We start from the raw sequence: 18,352 nt of genomic DNA on the forward strand, positions 1-18,352 counted from the left end.
TAAACAAGTGTAAAATTATGCATATTGGAGCAAAAAAGCTGAATTTCACATATACGCTCATGGGGTCTGAACTGGCGGTGACCGACCAGGAGAGAGACCTTGGGGTTGTAGTGGACAGCAAGATGAAAATGTCGACCCAGTGTGCGGCAGCTGTGAAAAAGGCAAATTCCATGCTAGCGATAATTAGCAAAGGTATTGAAAATAAAACAGCCGATATCATGCCGTTGTATAAATCTATAGTGCGGCCGCATTTGGAATACTGTGTACAGTTCTGGTTGCCTCATCTCAAAAAGGATATTATAGAGTTGGAAAAGGTTCAGAAGAGGGCAACCAGAATGATCAAGGGGATGGAGCGACCCTTACGAGGAAAGGTTGCAGCATTTGGGGCTTTTTAGTTTAGAGAAAAGGCGGGTCAGAGGAGATGTGATAGAAGTGTATAAAATTATGCATGGCATTGAGAAAGTGGATACAGAAAAGTTCTTCTCCTTCTCTCATAATACTAGAACTCGTGGACATTCAAAGAAGCTGAATGTTGGAAGATTCAGGACAGACAAAAGGAAGTACTTCTTTACTCAGCGCATAGTTAAACTATGGAATTTGCTCCCACAAGACGCAGTAATGGCCACCAGCTTGGATGGCTTTAAAAGAAGATTAGACAAATTCATGGAGGACAGGGCTATCAATGGCTACTAGCTGTGATGGCTGTGCTCTGCCACCCTAGTCAGAGGCAGCATGCTTCTGAAAACCAGTTGCCGGAAGCCTCAGGAGGGGAGAGTGTTCTTGTACTTGGGTCCTGCTTGCGGGCTTCCCCCAGGCATCTGTTTGGCCACTGTGAAAACAGGATGCTGGACTAGATGGGCCACTGGCCTGATCCACCAGGCTCTTCTTATGTTCTTAATATTGCATTTTTTCAATTTTTCCAAAAAAAATTTTTTCTGAAAAAAAAATGGTTTTTTCCATGGCTTCTAAATTTCCGGAAATTTCACATCTCTATCCAGCAGATTCATTAAGGCCTGGCTATTCAACTTATAAGTCTGGGCTAGGTACCAATGATGGAGGCAGGCTACATTCCTCCTCTCCGTTGCAGAAGCACTAACAGGACCACTGGGCACAGGACTGACAGCGATTTCAGGAAAACTTTCCTTCCCCAACATCTGTAACCCATCCTCCATTCTCCCAATCCTGCCAATTGTTCTCTGTGGGGCCTTTGACAGTTCTAGATGAATAAGGGAAGTCTCAGCAGTTTCACTGAAATGTGCAATTGACTAGACTTTGATAAAAACTGGAATGAAATATTATCTTTGTTTTTCATCATATTTAGAGCAAGATGGTATAGGGGTTTTCACTGCTGTTGTGCCATCAATTCACTGGCAGACAAAAATTAATTAGTTATAACGTTATACTTCATTAATCCAAACAATCAATCAGTTGTAACTTCCTTCCGATTGCATAGTAGACTCAACAATTTTGAACTAGTGAGTAAAGTGATAGTAATAAATGAATACCAAGCTACTTACTTAAGGGTACATTGTCTGAACTCAGCCCACCAAACAGGAAAAGTTTACCATCCGTTACAGGAGTCAAAGTATGCCACGATCTGTCTTCTGGTTTTTCTCCATTTGTACAAATTCTAAGTAGAAAAGCAACCAAAAACCCAAAGGCATATATATATAAATCAAGAAGCAAACGAAATAACTTTTTGGTGGGCAGTTTAGCATCTTTCTGGCTAGGGGAGGGATTATTTTCTGAAGCCAGCATTTATGTCCGTTTATTTGCTTAGAGAGTTCTTAATTATTGCAGCACTGCAACTGAGAGTCCTTCTTGATGTTTCAAAATATTAGATGGCTGGGGGCAAAACTCCTTTCTGGGTTTCTTTCAGCTGGCTACCTGACTGTCAGAAGGCCAAAGCCAAGTGGCAGCTACCAGTTCCCAAGCTGCACCTCAAGAAATCGTGTGCAGAAAGCTAAAGCTGATTGTCAGTGTTGTGGGCTAATAGGAAATTTTCTATTTCTCAAAATGTTTTTGCTTCTTTGTAGAATGTCTTGGACATCCTTAGATCCATGAAAATCCTAAGATCTACCTCATGTGCCTGGGCACTCTTCTTGTCTTTCATAACAAGGAATCCATAGCAGCGGAAGGAGGTTGGCTCCTGACAAAAGCGCTATCTGATACTGGTGAGAAGGAGGTTATAGATCCTGTTCACGGGCTCAAAGTGATGTGTGCACCTCAGAACCTTGGCTTGCATATTTAAACTAATAAATTCACTAGGACTGAAGCCCAGAACAATAGAAAGTAATGAATTAACATCAAACTAAATCTCAACAAACCATTTAAATATAATGGAATTGGCTGTTGCAGAATTTCTTCTTCCAAAAACATTTTTGGCTTGATTTTTAAAAAAAAATACTTTTCCCAATCTCATGAATGGATAAAGGAAGCTCAAAGAGATGTCAAACTGATTTCCACACAATCCAAAGAAATGTACCTATAAGTTGTATTGTTGTTTTCTATATCTGTGGTACAGATCATGAACTGGTAATATTGAAAATCAGAGTAAAGCTAAAGAAGAAGAACAAAGCAATCATAATGCCAAAATACAATTTAAATAACATCCCAGAAGAATATAAAGATCAAATAAGGAACAGATTTGAGGCTTTAAACTTAGTTGACAGAGAACCAGAAGAATTATAGAGTGAAGTCAGAGACATTATCAGGGAAGAATGCAAAAAGACAATACCTCTAGTTAAAAAGAGGGAAAGACCTCAGTGGGTGACTGATGAAACTCTTAAAATGGCTAAAGAGAGAAGGAAAGCAAAAACTAAAGGAGATCGAAACACGGTCAGAACCCTAAATGCAACAATACAGCGCCTAGTACGTAGGGACAAAGAGAACCATTACAACAGTTATTGTATAGAAATAGAAAAGGACAACAAAATGGGAAGAACCAGAGCCCTATTCCAAAAGATTAGACAAATTAAAGGGAAATTCAAACCAAGAGTAGGGATGTTGAATAATCAACAGGGGAACACACTGACATACCGAGATGAAATAAAAGGAAGATGGAAGTAATACACTGACTGAAGAACTATATAAAAGAGATGCAAAGATGACATATTCATTCACGGAGGAACTGTATGATGAAGAACCAGAAATTCTAGAATGCGAGGTGAAAGCTGCTCTTAAAATACTTGGAAGAAACAAATCACCAGGAACAGATGGCATACCAATAGAGTTGCTGCAAGCTACTGAGATGGAATCTGTCCAAATTTTGACAAAAATTTGTCAACAAATATAGAAAACTAAACAATGGCCCACAGACTGGAAGCATTCAATATATATCCCAATTCCAAAGAAAGGGGATCCCAGGGAATGTAGTAATGATCAAATTATTGCCTTAATATCCCATGCAAGTAAAGCAATGCTCAATATTCTACAACAAAGGCTCTTACCATATATGGAGCGAGAAATGCCAGATGTGCAGGCTGGATTTAGAAAGGGAAGAGGCACCAGAGATCATATTGCAAACATACATTGGATAATGGAATGGACCGAGGAATTTCAGAAGAAAATCACCCTGTACTTTATAGATTACAGCAAAGCCTTTGATTGTGTAAATCATGAAAAACTATGAAATGCTTTAAAATAAATGGGGATGCCACAGCATCTGATTGTCCTGATGCGCAACCTATACTCTGGACAAGAGGTTACTGTAAGGACAGAATGTGGAGAAACTGATTGGTTCCCAAATCAATAATTTAAGATATGCAGACACTACTATACTACTAGCAGAAATCAGTAATAATTTGGAACCAATATTGTTGAAAGTTAAAGAGGGAAGCACAAAAGCAGGACTACAGCTGAATGTCAGAAAGACTAAAGTAATGACAACAGAAGATTTATGTAACTTTAAAGTTGACAATGAGGACATTGAACTTGGCAAGTATTATCAAGTATTATCAATACCTCGGCACAGTAATTAATAAAAATGGAGACCACGTCAAGAAATCAGAAGAAGGCTAGGACTGGGGAGGGCAGCTATGAGAGAATTAGAAAAGGTCCTCAAATGCAAAGATGTATCACTGAACACCAAAGTCAGGATCATTCAGACCATGGTATTCCCAATCTCTGTGCATGGATGTGAAAGCTGGACAGTGAAAAAAGTGGGTAAGAAAAATCAATTCATTTGAAATGTGGTGTTGGAGGAGGCTTTGCTGATACCATGGACAGCGAAAAACACAAATAATTGGTGTTTGAACAAATTAAACCATAACTATCATTAGAAGCTAATATGATGAAACTGAGGTGATCATACTTTGGACACATAATGAGAAGACATGATTCACTAGAAAATACAATAATGCTGGGAAAAACAGAAGGGAGTAGAAAAAGAGGAAGACCAAACAAGAGATGGATTGATTATAAAGGAAGCCACAGACCTAAACTTACAAGATCTGAACAGGGTGGTTCATGACAGATGCTATTGGAGGTCGCTGATTCATAAGGTTACCATAAGTCGTAGTTGACTTGAAGGCACATAACAACAACATATTCTCTTGTCACAAATCATTGTTTTTTTAAGGTTAGCTAAGAGTAATTTTTAGCTTCAAAAAATTCAAAGTGAAAGAAAAATGTGGAAATATTCAGGAATAAATTCACTATGGAAATATTCTAGACTAAATTACAATTCATTAACATGAACAGCTACATGCAATAGAGAAGTCACATGAAGAAAAACTTACTGTCCTGACCAAATCCAGGTATCTAAATTCAAAGAGTGCAAATCATTCATCCTTGTTTGCTGTAGAAAAAAGAAAAAAAGTTTAATTAGGTTAATATTACAATACAGCCTTCCAGAATGATTTTTAAAAGAAAGCAGAGTACTATATTCAGTCTGAGTGTTCTCCAAATAAGAATACTGTTGTTGTTTCAAAAGAGACCTGTGTTTATTATAGATTAAAGAACCTTCCCTCACCTGGGACCCTCCAGATGTTTCTGGACTACAATTCCTATGAGTCCCCACCAGCCAGCATGTCTCAAGGATGATGGGAGTTGTAGTCCAAAATATCTGGAGGCATTCAGGCTGGGGAATTCTGCATTAAAGAAAGATGGGAGATGAGTTCATGTGTATCTGTCTTCACATAGATTGAATGCCTGCATGGGCTAAGTCAGGGTATATAATTAAGATGAAACAAGCAAAATAGAACCAAGCTCATTTTCTTAGGTGGCATGGATAAAAAGTTTGGGAACGATTTAAATATTTACTATTGAAGGCCATGACCCTTCTCTGTGCAAACACAGCTGAGCATACACAGAAGAAACGCTCCTTCAGTGAAACGCTCCTTCTTCCTTTTTGGTGTCATTACTCCAAAGGAGCAGCTGGAGCCCTTCATTTCCAGTTAAAAGGATTTCAGGTAACAGGAGACCACAGAGAGCCACTGCAAGTCAGAGATGACAAAACTGTGCTAGATGGACCAGTGGTGCAGTTCAGTATGGTGGGCTTCCTATTTTCTGATTTCCCATCCAGGCCTCCCTCTCCAACTTATGGTCTGGCCCTAAATTTACTTCCACCTCTGGTATATTACCAGCCAGAGCCATGGTGTTGAGAGGAAGGGATGGATGGGGAATAGGAAGAATGCTGCCTGCTTGTTGTAGATTCTGGCCAAAGAAAATGAGGAAAGGAGGAAAAGATGCTCCATAGCAAAAATCCCTCCATTGTGCACTGGTTGCACTCACATCAGCAGGGATCATATCTGTTATTATTCTTGTGTAAAATATTGCAGCAACTTCAAATACAACCTAAATGTTTTTTTTTAATAAGAAGAGCCCTGTTGGATCAGACGAAAAGGCTATCTAGACCAGCATCCTGCTTCAGACAGCGGCCAACCAGATGTCTCGGTGGGAAGTGCACAAACAGGGCGCAAACACAATGCCTCTCTCCTGCTGATGCTCCCCAGCAACTGATACTCAGAAGCATACTACACTAGGGCCCAACTCATACAGCAGGTTAGGTTCCACACCCCGGCCGGAAAGCGAAAACCGCCAAAAATGGGATCAGCTTAGGGTGGGGGTCTGGAGCCTAACCCGCTGATCACACCAGGGGAGGAGAAGATCAGATCCGCTCCTCCGGCATGATCAACTGGAGTGCGCGAGTCTGACCGCCCCTGAGGTGATCTTCCCCTCCTCAGGGGATCAGCTGATCTTCCCCTCCTCCGGCGCGATCAGCTGGAGTGTGGGGAGCGACAGCCCCCCCTCCAGCTGATCGCCCCACTGGCACCGTATTAACGGAAAGCCAAAAAGCGGGGCGCTGAGAAGCGAGGCCCTACTGTCTCTCTGTTCCTGGAGGCACCAACAGACATAGAAACACTTGTATCCTAATCTTGCTAAACATTACATGCATTTTTGTATTTTTTCCTGCTGCATTTGGTCACTGGCATACCAGTCTGTAGTACCCACTAAAATCCAAAATTTTTTACCTAGAAGAGCAACAAGCACAAAATGTGACATGTATATTTTACATGATATGTATACTTTTGGGAACAGTATCTGTGGATTGCGTTCAAGATGTCACTCATAACAATGCACAATCTTCCCACCACATACCTTTGCAATTTTGGAACGTTGTTAGTTTAGCAAGGGGTGACTGCTTACCCACTTATCAAAACATTTGCTCCTGAGAAACCCTTTTTACAAGGAAAAAAGAGAAGAGAATAGAGCAAGTCTCTCTATTCCCTCACAGCAGCACCTCACCATTTCAAGTACTATCTCTTATTTATTTATTTTTATTTCAAAGCTGTGTGCTTTTCCTTTTTGAGCACTGTCACACACCTCTCTCCCTTCTTTTTTTTTTTATAAAGAGCAAACACTAAATAAATACAAACCAAAACACGTCCTCCAAACACGTAACCTTTATTTCCTAGGACTGCACATGAATGAGCTGCTCGAGGCTGAGGTGGAACTCCACTCTACAAGCAAACACAAAAGAATTACTACTGTAATACCTTTTATGAGGGACTGCCTTTGAAGATGGTTCAGAAACTTCAATTGGTGCAAAATGCAGCTGTCTGCCTTTAGGTGCAGGCCAGAAAGTCAGAACATGCAACATCCATCTTGCAGCAATTGCAGTGACTGCCAGTGTTTCCAGGACCACTTCAAAAATGGTGGTGTTAACCTAAACCCTAAACAGCTCGGGATAACATTGTCTAAATTATTCCCATATGATTCCTGTCTGCATATTAAGATCTGCATTGGAGGGTCCTACTCGGACGTGCCCACCAGTAAGATCAACCAAGTTGGCTAGCACAAGAAGACAGCAGTTATGAACATACTTCTGCATGGATTGAGCTTGGCCTCTTCAGTTCAAGCATTAAAACTAGCCTTAAAACCACTTAATTCACTATTGAGTTTTCCTAAGGCTGCAATGGGTTGTTGTTGTGACTTAGAACTGCTTTCAAATACTTGTGACTGCAAATTTGATTTTGCTAATATATCTTTGTTGTAATTTACCGGTATGCACACCACTTTGTGAAGGTGTTGCCCTAAAAATACTTTGAACAAATAAATACAAAAGAATTCAGAATACTCTTATCAACCCAAGAGGATAAGGAAGGAAATGTGAGATTTTGTATGGAAAGCATCTGGATGATAACCAAATGTGTCAACAACAAACCAAAGAGTTCAAATAAAACTCACTTTAATTGTTGGCTGATACCAAGTTTGCGTAGTTGTATCAAAAACATGAACATCATTGTGCCATCCCCAGAATATCTGCCCTTCCTAAAATAAAAGAACAGAATTATGAGGGGAAAAGAATAATAAAAGACTATAAAAGCCTTATTCTATCAAGCACAAGGTCCTCTTTATTTGAAACTGTAACAGATTCCTTACCCAAAATGCATCATGAACATCAAAACAATCACTCAGCTCACTTTGTTTTCTACAGCCATAGCCACCAAAATAGATGAGCCTAAAAAGTTAGAATTAAAATTTTCAATTAATTCCTTGCCATTAAAACAAAGAGGTGTTAGATGCCCTAATCTAATTCCACTAGAGTTCTTGCACACTTGCAATCAGCTCCTTTTATTGTCCTTGTGTGTGCACCCCCACCCCCACGTATGTGCAAGGAACTACCAAGCAAGACATTTATGTCATCAAAGCACTGGCCAATCAGTAGAGAAAAACACAAATATGAATTCATATTTTAGTTTATTTTTTGTAAGTCAGTGAATATTTCAGCCATTGTCATTTAAGAATATTTTAATATCTTGGATATAATCCTATCCACCGCCATGCCCTACGAATAACTTAAGGGCTGCTGACATCAGCATGATCCACATTTTTTAAGTGAAGTACATATAAATTAAGAGAATTGACAAAGGTCATGAAGCCACACAGAATTACAAGCTGGTCTGTATACCAGCTAATGCTACCTCCCCATTTGTGAAATCACCCATGTCAATTACCTGTCTTTATACACCCAGCAGGCAAGTTTGTCACGTGGTGTAGGAGGCTGACCTTTAAAGTCTGTGATTTTTTCCCACAAATAGGTTCCATTTCTTGTTCGCAAATTAACATAATAGAGCTTAAAAGGAAATTAGAACACTTTCAACACACAGTAATATTCTGGAAAAATTAAGTGCTAATTGGCAAATTGATGTCTGCAGACAAGAAACAGTAATACTGACTCCTTTATAGTTTTAATAGAAAAGGCTTAAATCCTTCTTCTTCCACTCTCTAAATGCACTTCTTTGCTAATAAAAAAGCAGTGTTTTTCCTCTTATTGTGTAAGGCTTTTGTACTGTGTTTAGAATCTGACTTTACCTTTGCATTAAGGCCAAGGTGAGTTATTAAGTCATGAAAATACCAGCGCTTTCAACATCTAATCCCATTACAGTGAAGCTTACTGCGATTTCAGGGCCCAAAGTTCAAACAGAATTGGAGGACATCTAGCTTATACCACAGTAAGAACTGGTGTAGTAAAAGCTCCCTGCAGGGACCAGTGGGATCAGGTTGCTAGTTCTGTTAACTTCAATGGGACTAAGCTGTCTTAAACCTCCATGTATTCTGGTTTTAACTGCTCGGGATCAGGCTGTCCTTAACCTTAAGTGTCCTTAACACTGATGGGAATTCTGAGGAAACAAAAGGAAGAAGCAGAAAGCCTTAACCTTTCACTTTGTTTGGTCACAGTTTCTACCAAAATTAATTACTGAGATGGCCATCTTAAAAAGCTACAGAATCTAGTCAAGTAGTTTATGGTTGGGTTCTTACACATCTGTGTCAACAGACTCCTTGTGACATCAAAAGGCAGCTCTGCAGCCTAACATTAATTTTGAATGGCAGGCCAGCAATTTGGTCACCAAATTCAGATCAACATGAATGAGTTGGTGCCTCTTCTGTAGCAGCACAGAATGCACAGAACTGCCCAACTAGCTATTCATTTTAAGGATTGTTCTGTATTGCTTATAATTTTCTTATGTTTTATGTTGCCTTTAAAGGTGTTTACGTTATATTTTATGAGAGGGTGGTATAAAAATACTTTTATAAATAAACACACACACTCAGTGAGGCCTGTATTTCTCAAACATAAACCCCACATATCACATGGCAAACCATTATGGAAACTAATGGAATGGAAATGGACTGCCTTCAAGTCAATCCTGACTTATGGCTACCCTATGAATAGGGATTTCGTGGTAAGTGATATTCAGAGGGGGTTTCCCATTGCCTCCCTCTGAGGCTAGTCCTCCCCAGCTGGCTAGGGCCTGCTCAGCTTGCCACAGCTGCACAAGCCAGCCCCTTCCTTGTCCGCAACTGCCAGCTGGGGGGCAGCCGGGCTCCTTGGGACTATACCGCTTGCCCACAGCTGCACAGGTGGCAGGGCACGTAACCCCTGAGTCACTCCCTGTGGGGGTGATCTTTAGCTGGCCCTTGACGCCCAGGAGACACGAGCAGGGATTTGAACTCACAGACTCTGGACTCCCTGCCAGGCTCTCCTCCTCAATGTGCTATACCAGCTTTTATGGAAACTAGGAGGAGGTTTAAAAGCAGGTTTTTTTATATAGGTTCTACTGTTCAAAAGGGGAAAAAAAGCAAATTCCACTGGGTGTGTTCAAATACTTGAGCACATCCAAGTCCTAGCCACAGCTATATTCATGCGAAAATAAAATCCAAACCTCCTCTTAAAATTTCTAAATCAATATAAATTCTCACTATTATATAATATTTCATCCTTAACAGGCTTGGTCATACTGTTAGAAAACTTCTAAAAATAAAGGAATCTCTTTACCCGATTGCTGTATCCTTTGTCGTCAAATCCACCAAAGATATATAGCATCCCATTAATACAAGCCCCACAACTTCCTGACATGGATGGAGGTAACTCCCCTTCCATCAGATGCATTGACCTGCAGTTCAGCAAACATAGGAAATCCCATAATTTGGATCAAAGAGTAAGGTCAAAAGAATAAAACCAAGCCAGGCTGTAATGCCTTCAGCAAGTTAAAAAAAAAAAAGTGATGTTATCATGACTGTGATCACTTTGAACAAGAACTACTCTTATCTCCCTGAATCCATGTGGTTCCTATGGAACATCCTGTATATCTGAGTAATCTCGAGCTTAAATTATTACACTTCATAAAGACAAAACAGAAGCTCTAATCCTATACCCAGCATGCATAAGATGACACTAAGGTTTTATAACGTCAACAAACAAAACACTCTCTAGATAATACTAGATAGCCTTAAAATTAATTTGTAAATAGCTTTCTTGTATGTTTTCTTCAGGTTCCCTCTAGTATGCTGATACCTCACTCTAAAATTAACTAGGTTACATTTTAGGATTTCTAAGAAGTCAGACTAAAACTTGGCATACTATCAGGAAAATGTCCAGGCACACCCCATTCACATATGTGACCTCTGTCTTTCAAGGTCTGAACCTGTGTGGCCACTGAATCATCACCTTTGGACTGGTTCTACAGAACGGGCTAATCTTACAGCTGTTGCTGTTCTGATCCGGCCTGTATTCTGACACCAGGTGGTAATTGCTACTTGACTGCTCCAGTGCTCAAGATAACTTGTCTGTCACTTTGGAGGCAGAAAAATATATTGGAGACAGAAGCAGCCCTCCCACTGGCTAAGAGCTCTTAGATTCTCTACTTCATCCAGTGGAGACTGGTGTCCATTGGGAGTGATAGGGCATAAACCAACAGTAGGGGGAGCCAGAGCCAATGACAGGATTCATCACAGCCAATGATAGGTGGAGCCAACTATTTATTCTTTTGTCACCATCTTCCTCCTTGCCAAGTTCTACAAGGGCAACACTGAGAATAAGGAAGAGGAAGCTCCGCCCTCTGGACTGGTTATAAGTAAGAAGGCAAACAGGTGGGGACTGGCTGAGGTTGGTGGGGCAGTGCCCCATTTGCTGTAATGGACCAGCCACTACTGGTTCCATCCCTAGATGCAGTCATACACCAAAAAGGAAGGGAGAAACATCGATACCCATTTCCCAACATATTATCTGGAAGTTCCATTAGCATCAATGGAATTTACTTTTACATAAGGAATTTAGCATCAGGATTCTACAACAGGTATGAAAGCTGTGGAATATAAGAATGTAAATGTACTGCCTTCAAGCTGATTCCGACTTATGGCGACACTATGAATAGGGTTTTCATGAGGCTGAGTGGCAGTGACTGGCCCAAGGTCACCCAGCGAGCTTCATGGCTGTGTGGAGATTCGAACCCTGGTCTGCCAGGTCATAGTCCAACACCTTAACCACTACACCACACTGGCTCTCGTGATACACCTTGTGAAAAATTCTTAGTAATAATGTGACTTACCATAATCCACAATCGATATCATAGATCCACAGCTCATCATTAGGTAAGTAAACTTCATTTTCTTCAATTGACTAGCAAAAAAAAAGCATACAAGCCTTTCATTAGGGTCTATGAAAACTCCTTTTCTATAAAAATGTCAATTTTCATTTCACATTATAGCTTTTCAACAGGTGATTTGGACTGCTGAAGCACTGCTGTAATACAGCATACTTGCGGAATTTCCTCCCTGCAACAAGGAGTTTTGTTAGTTCCCTATAATATACTCAGCTCAGAGTTCCACCAAGGTCTCTTAGGGGAAATGGAATCAAGTCTGGTTCAGCAGCAAATCATAAGCAGGCAGAAGAGAGTAACTTCCAACATCCAAAGCAATTAAACATATGATTAAAAGAAATGTAATTTGTAGTAATTTCTATTCTGAAAGAAGAACAGCACATTGTGAAAATTATTAGTAGCAATCAAGACCTTCAGCAAATCTCAGGCATCAGAACCTGGACAATATGCCACTTCAACTGGGACATTTAACGCCTAATCTCATGGCCTGATTGACACAAGGGAATCAGGATTCTGGAAGTGGATGGGTAGAAACCATAGCAGATGGTGTGGCAATTATTTTGTACTAAGATCAGTGCAGGATTTTTGTGCATGCACAAAGGGGGACAAAAACATACTACAGACTATAGTCATAGCAAGCCACTGGCTCCTCGCCTATTCATGCAGATCTCAGCACAAGAGCAACCACCACTCTTTCCTCATTCCTTTTCTGTGGCCTTTTAGCTGCACAGAAACATCTTATCTGAAAAGGTGTATAAGTGTGACATCCACACAGATCCAAGAACTATATATGTGCAACTGAAATGGCATCCCTCCAGTGGGGGTTTAAATTCAAATTTAGGCTGGCAGATTGCAGATCTTGGGGGGCTTAAATGTTTAAGCTTTTAATTTTTAATCTCTAATTTTTAGGATTTTGATTATGTCTATATGGAATGTACTTGTGTTTGGTTTAAGTTGCCCAGAGTGGCAGATTAACCTCGGCCGGATGGGCGCCTAACAAATCTCATAAATAAATAAATAATGCCAAGTCATCCCGTTAATAAGTGCATTATAAAGAATTCTTTGAATTATACGATGAAGCTTTGCATATGAGAAGAGGTGGTTGCTGCCAGAGGTCCCTTATTTGAAAGCTTTGAACACCTTACTAATGAACACCAAAGTTGTAGAGGTGGCAACTGATGCCCCTCATTTGACAAAAATTACAATTCCAATGCTGCTCATTTTGTAATATTTTCACCTGGCTGGCAGATGTTGAAGTGCAACAGGCGTAGGATCAAAATATTGATGACAAGGGAAATTGTAGGGATTGCACAAGTTAAACAAGAATGACAGCCAGGAAATGAAAAGTGTTTTGTGCTCCGTTTCCTGAAGCACGGGAAATCTCAGTGTTTCCAGAAACAATCTGCTTAGTAGTGAAGTGTACAGTAGGTTTACGGAATTTTAGCAGTAAACTATTTACAGATTACAGATATTGGTGATGAAAACTATTTGATTTAGAGCCTGCATATGATACAAACTGAGTATCAATCATATAACAGGAAATTTATTGGCATTGTCATCTGCAGCCAATGCCTTGTTATCAAACTTGGGCAATATATTCGGATTATGGCACAACTACAAACTGTGCCTAAAGGTACACTTTGTAGGAAGGTGCAGGTAGCTGAGGGAGCTGAATTAACCGTTTTTAACCATAAGTACAGGGGTGGGGAACCTTTTTCAGCCCAAGAGCCACATTCACTTCTAGGCAAATCTGTGGGGGCTACATGCCAGTGGTGGGCAGGATAACAGGCAGAAGTAGCTGGAACAACAAATGTAAATTTTATGTTTGTACAGTAGGCTAGTTACTATACACTCTCTACCCCTCCCTATTCTCCATCTAGGCAAGAGAACAATTATCAGAGTCCTCGGACACATTTTCCCCAGGCAAAAACACTCCACGAGGGTGTGAAGCAGGGCTGTTGTACCAGGGGAGGGTATGGTTGGGAGAGAGTATTGAGAGCCAAGGAACAGCCTGGACAACCACATGAGGCCAGCCCCTGGGGCTGAGGTTCCTCACCCGCTATAGCAGAACTGCATGCGGAAAAAACATAGGGCTTACTCACACAGCCATTTTTGCATATGGTGGCTTCTCTTGCCATAGGGATTCATCCTAAGATGAGGTCATTCATATGTCCCTTTTCAAGGTCTGGTCTAAGCATTCAGCAAGAGGTGGAAGAGTTCTGAGGTGAATGCCCTCAGAAAGCCCCTATACTCACTGTAAGTAGAAAACTAGCACAAGGAGTAGGTTGGTGGAGAGCTCTCCTGACATGCCAATTGTGATTTCTTTCCTTGTGGGCAGGTTTAACATAAGGAAATATTAAAAATGGTACAGTTGTTCATTCCACCAGCTCAAGATTCCGCCACCTCAATCTTTTGTATGTGTCGACCCTAGCCTTAATCCCAAAGCATTTTTCAATTTTATTTTAAAGCCAGTGGAGTTTGAATAGCATAGTCAGCAAAACTGACTGGATGAGCAAGTTCACGATATCCCTAGATTGCAAATGCACCCATCGCCAGCTGCACAAATTCAATGGCTTGAGGAAATGATCTATTATTAGCATTTATTGCCTGCCCTTTACCCAAAGGTCCCAGGGCGGGTTACAACAATTTAAAATAACAGCATTCAAAATCATTAAAAACAACCAGAATCACAAAATAGGAGTCCTAAAAATATGTCTCAGGTGTCAAAGGCCAGGGTAAAGTGGTGCATCTTCAGTATTTGCCTAAAGCTGTACAACAAGGTTTTCAGATGCACCTCTAGAACAGCCGTCCCCACTCTGGGACCCTGTTTTGGACAACTCCCATCAGCCTAAGCTAGCATGGCTATATTATTATATTGATCAGGATGAGACCGAGGATAAAATAAAGCTTCTTTATTTAATAATTCTTAAACAGTAAAACATCTGAGCTTGTTCTGTGCTAGGCCTCACCCAGCACCACAACACTGACTACTAGTGTTGCTAGGTTCCTGGCCTGAGACTGATCCTGTATCTTTAGGAGAAGAGAAAGTCAGCCAAGTGCAGGTGTTCTTGCAACCCTGTAATGGGAAAAACCACAACGTGGTATTCTCCCTTCCGCCTGCACAACTTTTAAGGATACAGAAGACCCTTGGAGGCTGGGCCTGGCAACCAAGAGGTCTTCTGTATCTTTAAAAGTTGTGCAAGGAGAATGGAGAATTCCACCTTGTGGTTTTTCCCATTACAGTGTTGCAGGAACACCTGCACTTGGCTGACTGTCTCTTTTTCTAAAGATACAGGATCAGTCTCAGGCCCTGAACCTGGTAACCCTAGTAAAATATAATAAAATAAATAAAGACACAATTAAAAATCAATATGAACATTTAATGTGATGGATGTGCCATCCCTTGTCAATTTCAATTCAATTTATTGTGAGGTCACTGACCCAATAAATGCCATCTCTTGTCTTCAACCACAAACCCACAGATCACCTAAAGGAAACTTGGGAACCTCTGATCTGGAGGGCACCAGGTTGGGGAAAGCTGCCCAATGCTATTGCCACAGCAAGGTTAGGGGCCGAAAGAGTAAGGTCAAACACAGAGCCTCGTGGCTGAGCGAGGATTTGAACCCAGGGCCCACTCTTACCCTTAAATTGAGGCTCGCGAGGGTGAGAGATGGGGGAGGGAAAGAGGCTAGCGGTTGCGCTCGAGCAACCAGCAACCAATCAGCGACGGCGTTTATGATAAACAACCCCCGCCCAGGCGTCGCGCGCTCTCTTATTTCTTTCCCGCCCATTGTTGCTCTTGAGGCGAGCCAGACTCTCCTCAGCGACTGCTCGGGTGGTGGGCGGGGCGGGCGTCGTCTTTTCTCACCCATCCCTCCCACGGTGCGAAAAAGTGCAAGGCGCTGCGCGTGTCCTCCTCCTCTGTCCCCAAACGTTTATCTCCGAAACCTCCGACTTTTCCCGTCGCCCTCTTCCCTCCCCTTCATTCCTGCCTTACCACGTATCCCCCCCACACATAAAGACAGTTCCCATCCACCACGGCGCAATGCCCGCTCCGTTCCTCGGCCGCGCAGAACTGCTGAGGCAGCGGGGAAGCGGGAGGAGGAGGAGGACTCGCCGCCATCTTAAAGGGGGAGGGAGGTGGCCGCGTCGTCGTCCCGGTCCCCGCAGCAACAGCGCGCCTCCGCCCCCTCGCTTGGAACGCGGGAGGGCTGCCTCGCAAGCGCGCCTCTCGCGCTCCCCTTGCCGTCGAGCGGGAAGTAGCGAGGGGCGGAGCGGCGGCGTCCCTTCCTCTTCACGAGAATGCGCCGGAATCTCCTCGGGCGGGTGCGAGAGCCTTGCTTTGGGTGGAAAAGGAGTACGAAGCGGAGGGGAAATAAATAAAAATTAATGTAGAAATAAACGGATTAGTCTCTTATTTGTTTAAACGTTTTTATAGCTCACACTTCAACCCTAAAAATGGTTCTCAACGCAGCCGGCCGTTAAGACCGGTTGCAATCCTGTGCCCTTTTTACCTGGGGTTATGCCCCGTTGAACTTAATGGGGTATGCTTGTGGCTGGATGGTTTGCACTTTTACTGTTTGTGGTTCCTTTTATTATGGTAGGCCCTGCCCGTGACTTATCTTTGTACATTTGGCTCCATTCCAGTTATGCAAAAATTAAAGGTTTCTGCACTTTCCCATCTCTCCAGTCCACTTAAGCAACAGGCCTCATCACAGTTCAAGGACACGAAAACACTTGAGGAGGGTTTGGAGCTGGGCCTGTGATGGGCATGGCCTGGGAAGATTCCTGAGGGCCGGGCAGAATGTCTGTCATAACACAGTTTGAGATAAAGGTTATATTTACATATTTTATATAAATATCCATGACTTTATTTTAACGAAATCAGTCTTTGTGGTGCCAGCAGATTAATATTCTTTTAAGGAATTAAGCATTGCTGAAAAGGATTAAGGAAGCAAAGTCTGTAGTTTGATTTCACTAGACTAGGTTCAAGGTTCCTCTGTTGATATACAAAGCCCTGAACAGCTTGGATCCGGCATGATTTATGGACTGCCTGAGCCCTTCTATCCCATCTCCATCGCTGAGTTCCTCCAGAGGAGCGCTGTTAGTTGTCCTCCATGTTACAGAGGCCCAACTGGCCTTCATTAGAAGCTGGACGTTTAGTGGTGCCGGTCCCACAGGGCCTTGGTTTTCCAAGGATTCAGCTTATTAGCCCTCATCCAGCCCACTACTCTGGGCGGGGGCACATCTTTCTTCATGGTGAAGGAAGGCGATCTCCCTAGAGAGTGCTCTGGAGTGCAAAGGAAGAAACTTTGGTCAAGAAATTCTGGCTCGTGTTTTAAGCTGGTCTTGGTGTCTTTCTTAAGGGCAGAAGTGCCTCAGTCTGCCTGGCTTCTGGAATATGGGGAGTAGAAGAACCCATACATGTAAAGCACATTTAAAGCATGGGGCATCCCCCAAAGAATTGTGGGAACTGTAGTTTCCCCCTCACAGAGCTAGAATTCCCAGCATCCTTAACAATCTACAGTTTCTAGGATTCTTTGGGAAAGTCATGGAAGGTATGTACACTGTCCTCAGTCGAACTAAGACAGTGCACCAGCGTGAAGAAGATGCAGGATTTTGGTTCAACTTACAAGCAGCAGTCCCAAGTGACTTTTCCTAGACCTCAGGTGTACCTGATAAGCTTTGAGAGTGCATCGATCCCTTAAAACAACCGGAATATTATTATTTAATAATAACAAACTCATTCTTATGTAGCCAAAGCAGCACCAGACAAATACACAAGAGGGAGGTATCCACCACCAGTGGTTCCAGCGGGTCCCAGGCTGTAGATCCACAGGGCCTTGGTTTTCCAAGGATTCAGCTTATTAGCCTACATCCAGCCCCCTGAACAATGAACCTCCTTGAGAGGAGGGGGATCTTTTGCTAGGGATAAGAACAAGCGCTTTGTCCTGAAATGTGCCTAAATGGTGTATATATATTTAACCCAAGAAATGCAGGTCCAAACCAAGATAAAGCAAAGCTTGATTTTATTGAGAGAGAGAATAGCATTACAGAATCACTTGGGTGCATGGCAGCTTAATCATTAATATCCTTACCCATTCATAACATCAAACTAAAGAGATTAAAGAACCCTATTACTATAAAAAGTAGGAATGATTACCTCTCCTAGGCTCTTTCCCTCCATTCGTCCCCCCCCCCCCGGCATCCTTCTTCCCCTCAGCCACCATGTCCTTTTGTGACATCACAGGCAGTCCCTTGCCCACAGTAACAGCACAACCTCCCTCGGCCTGACAATGGTAAGGACACCTCAGCAGTGATGTATTCATTTATTATTAAAATATTTCTAGCCTCATGTATAGCTATGGCCTCATGTATACTGATACCAGGGAGAGGCACACCATAACACTCTGGGATTTGATCTCCCATTACCTGTTTTTGAATAAAGCAAGGGACTCCACAGGAGA

The 18,352-nt window shown here is 42.0% G+C and overlaps 1 protein-coding gene across 5 annotated transcripts in view; it reads right to left on the bottom strand.

Annotated features, from left to right (window-relative positions):
• KLHDC1 (kelch domain containing 1) overlaps positions 1 to 16,158 on the bottom strand; it is a 29,226-nt gene extending 13,068 nt beyond the window's left edge. For 3 of the 5 annotated variants that reach the window (XM_061612617.1, XM_061612620.1, XM_061612619.1), the window contains exons 1-9: positions 15,527 to 15,862; positions 11,835 to 11,905; positions 10,283 to 10,400; positions 8,460 to 8,578; positions 7,885 to 7,963; positions 7,690 to 7,773; positions 6,879 to 6,962; positions 4,740 to 4,798; positions 1,518 to 1,630 (exon numbers count right to left, since the gene is read on the bottom strand). In XM_061612617.1, coding sequence (XP_061468601.1) covers positions 1,518 to 1,630; positions 4,740 to 4,798; positions 6,879 to 6,962; positions 7,690 to 7,773; positions 7,885 to 7,963; positions 8,460 to 8,578; positions 10,283 to 10,400; positions 11,835 to 11,905; positions 15,527 to 15,757 — 958 coding nt within the window. In that variant the 5' untranslated portion in view covers positions 15,758 to 15,862. Of the gene's footprint in view, positions 1 to 1,517; positions 1,631 to 4,739; positions 4,799 to 6,878; positions 6,963 to 7,689; positions 7,774 to 7,884; positions 7,964 to 8,459; positions 8,579 to 10,282; positions 10,401 to 11,834; positions 11,906 to 15,326; positions 15,477 to 15,526; positions 15,863 to 15,882 lie in introns of those variants that run through there. The other 2 variants (XM_061612618.1, XM_061612621.1) reach the window with 2 other exon arrangements.
• Positions 16,159 to 18,352: the final 2,194 nt, after the last annotated feature.

The sequence above is a fragment of the Rhineura floridana genome, chromosome 2, assembly GCF_030035675.1.
Source record: "Rhineura floridana isolate rRhiFlo1 chromosome 2, rRhiFlo1.hap2, whole genome shotgun sequence".
In the NCBI taxonomy this organism is placed as follows: domain Eukaryota; kingdom Metazoa; phylum Chordata; class Lepidosauria; order Squamata; family Rhineuridae; genus Rhineura; species Rhineura floridana.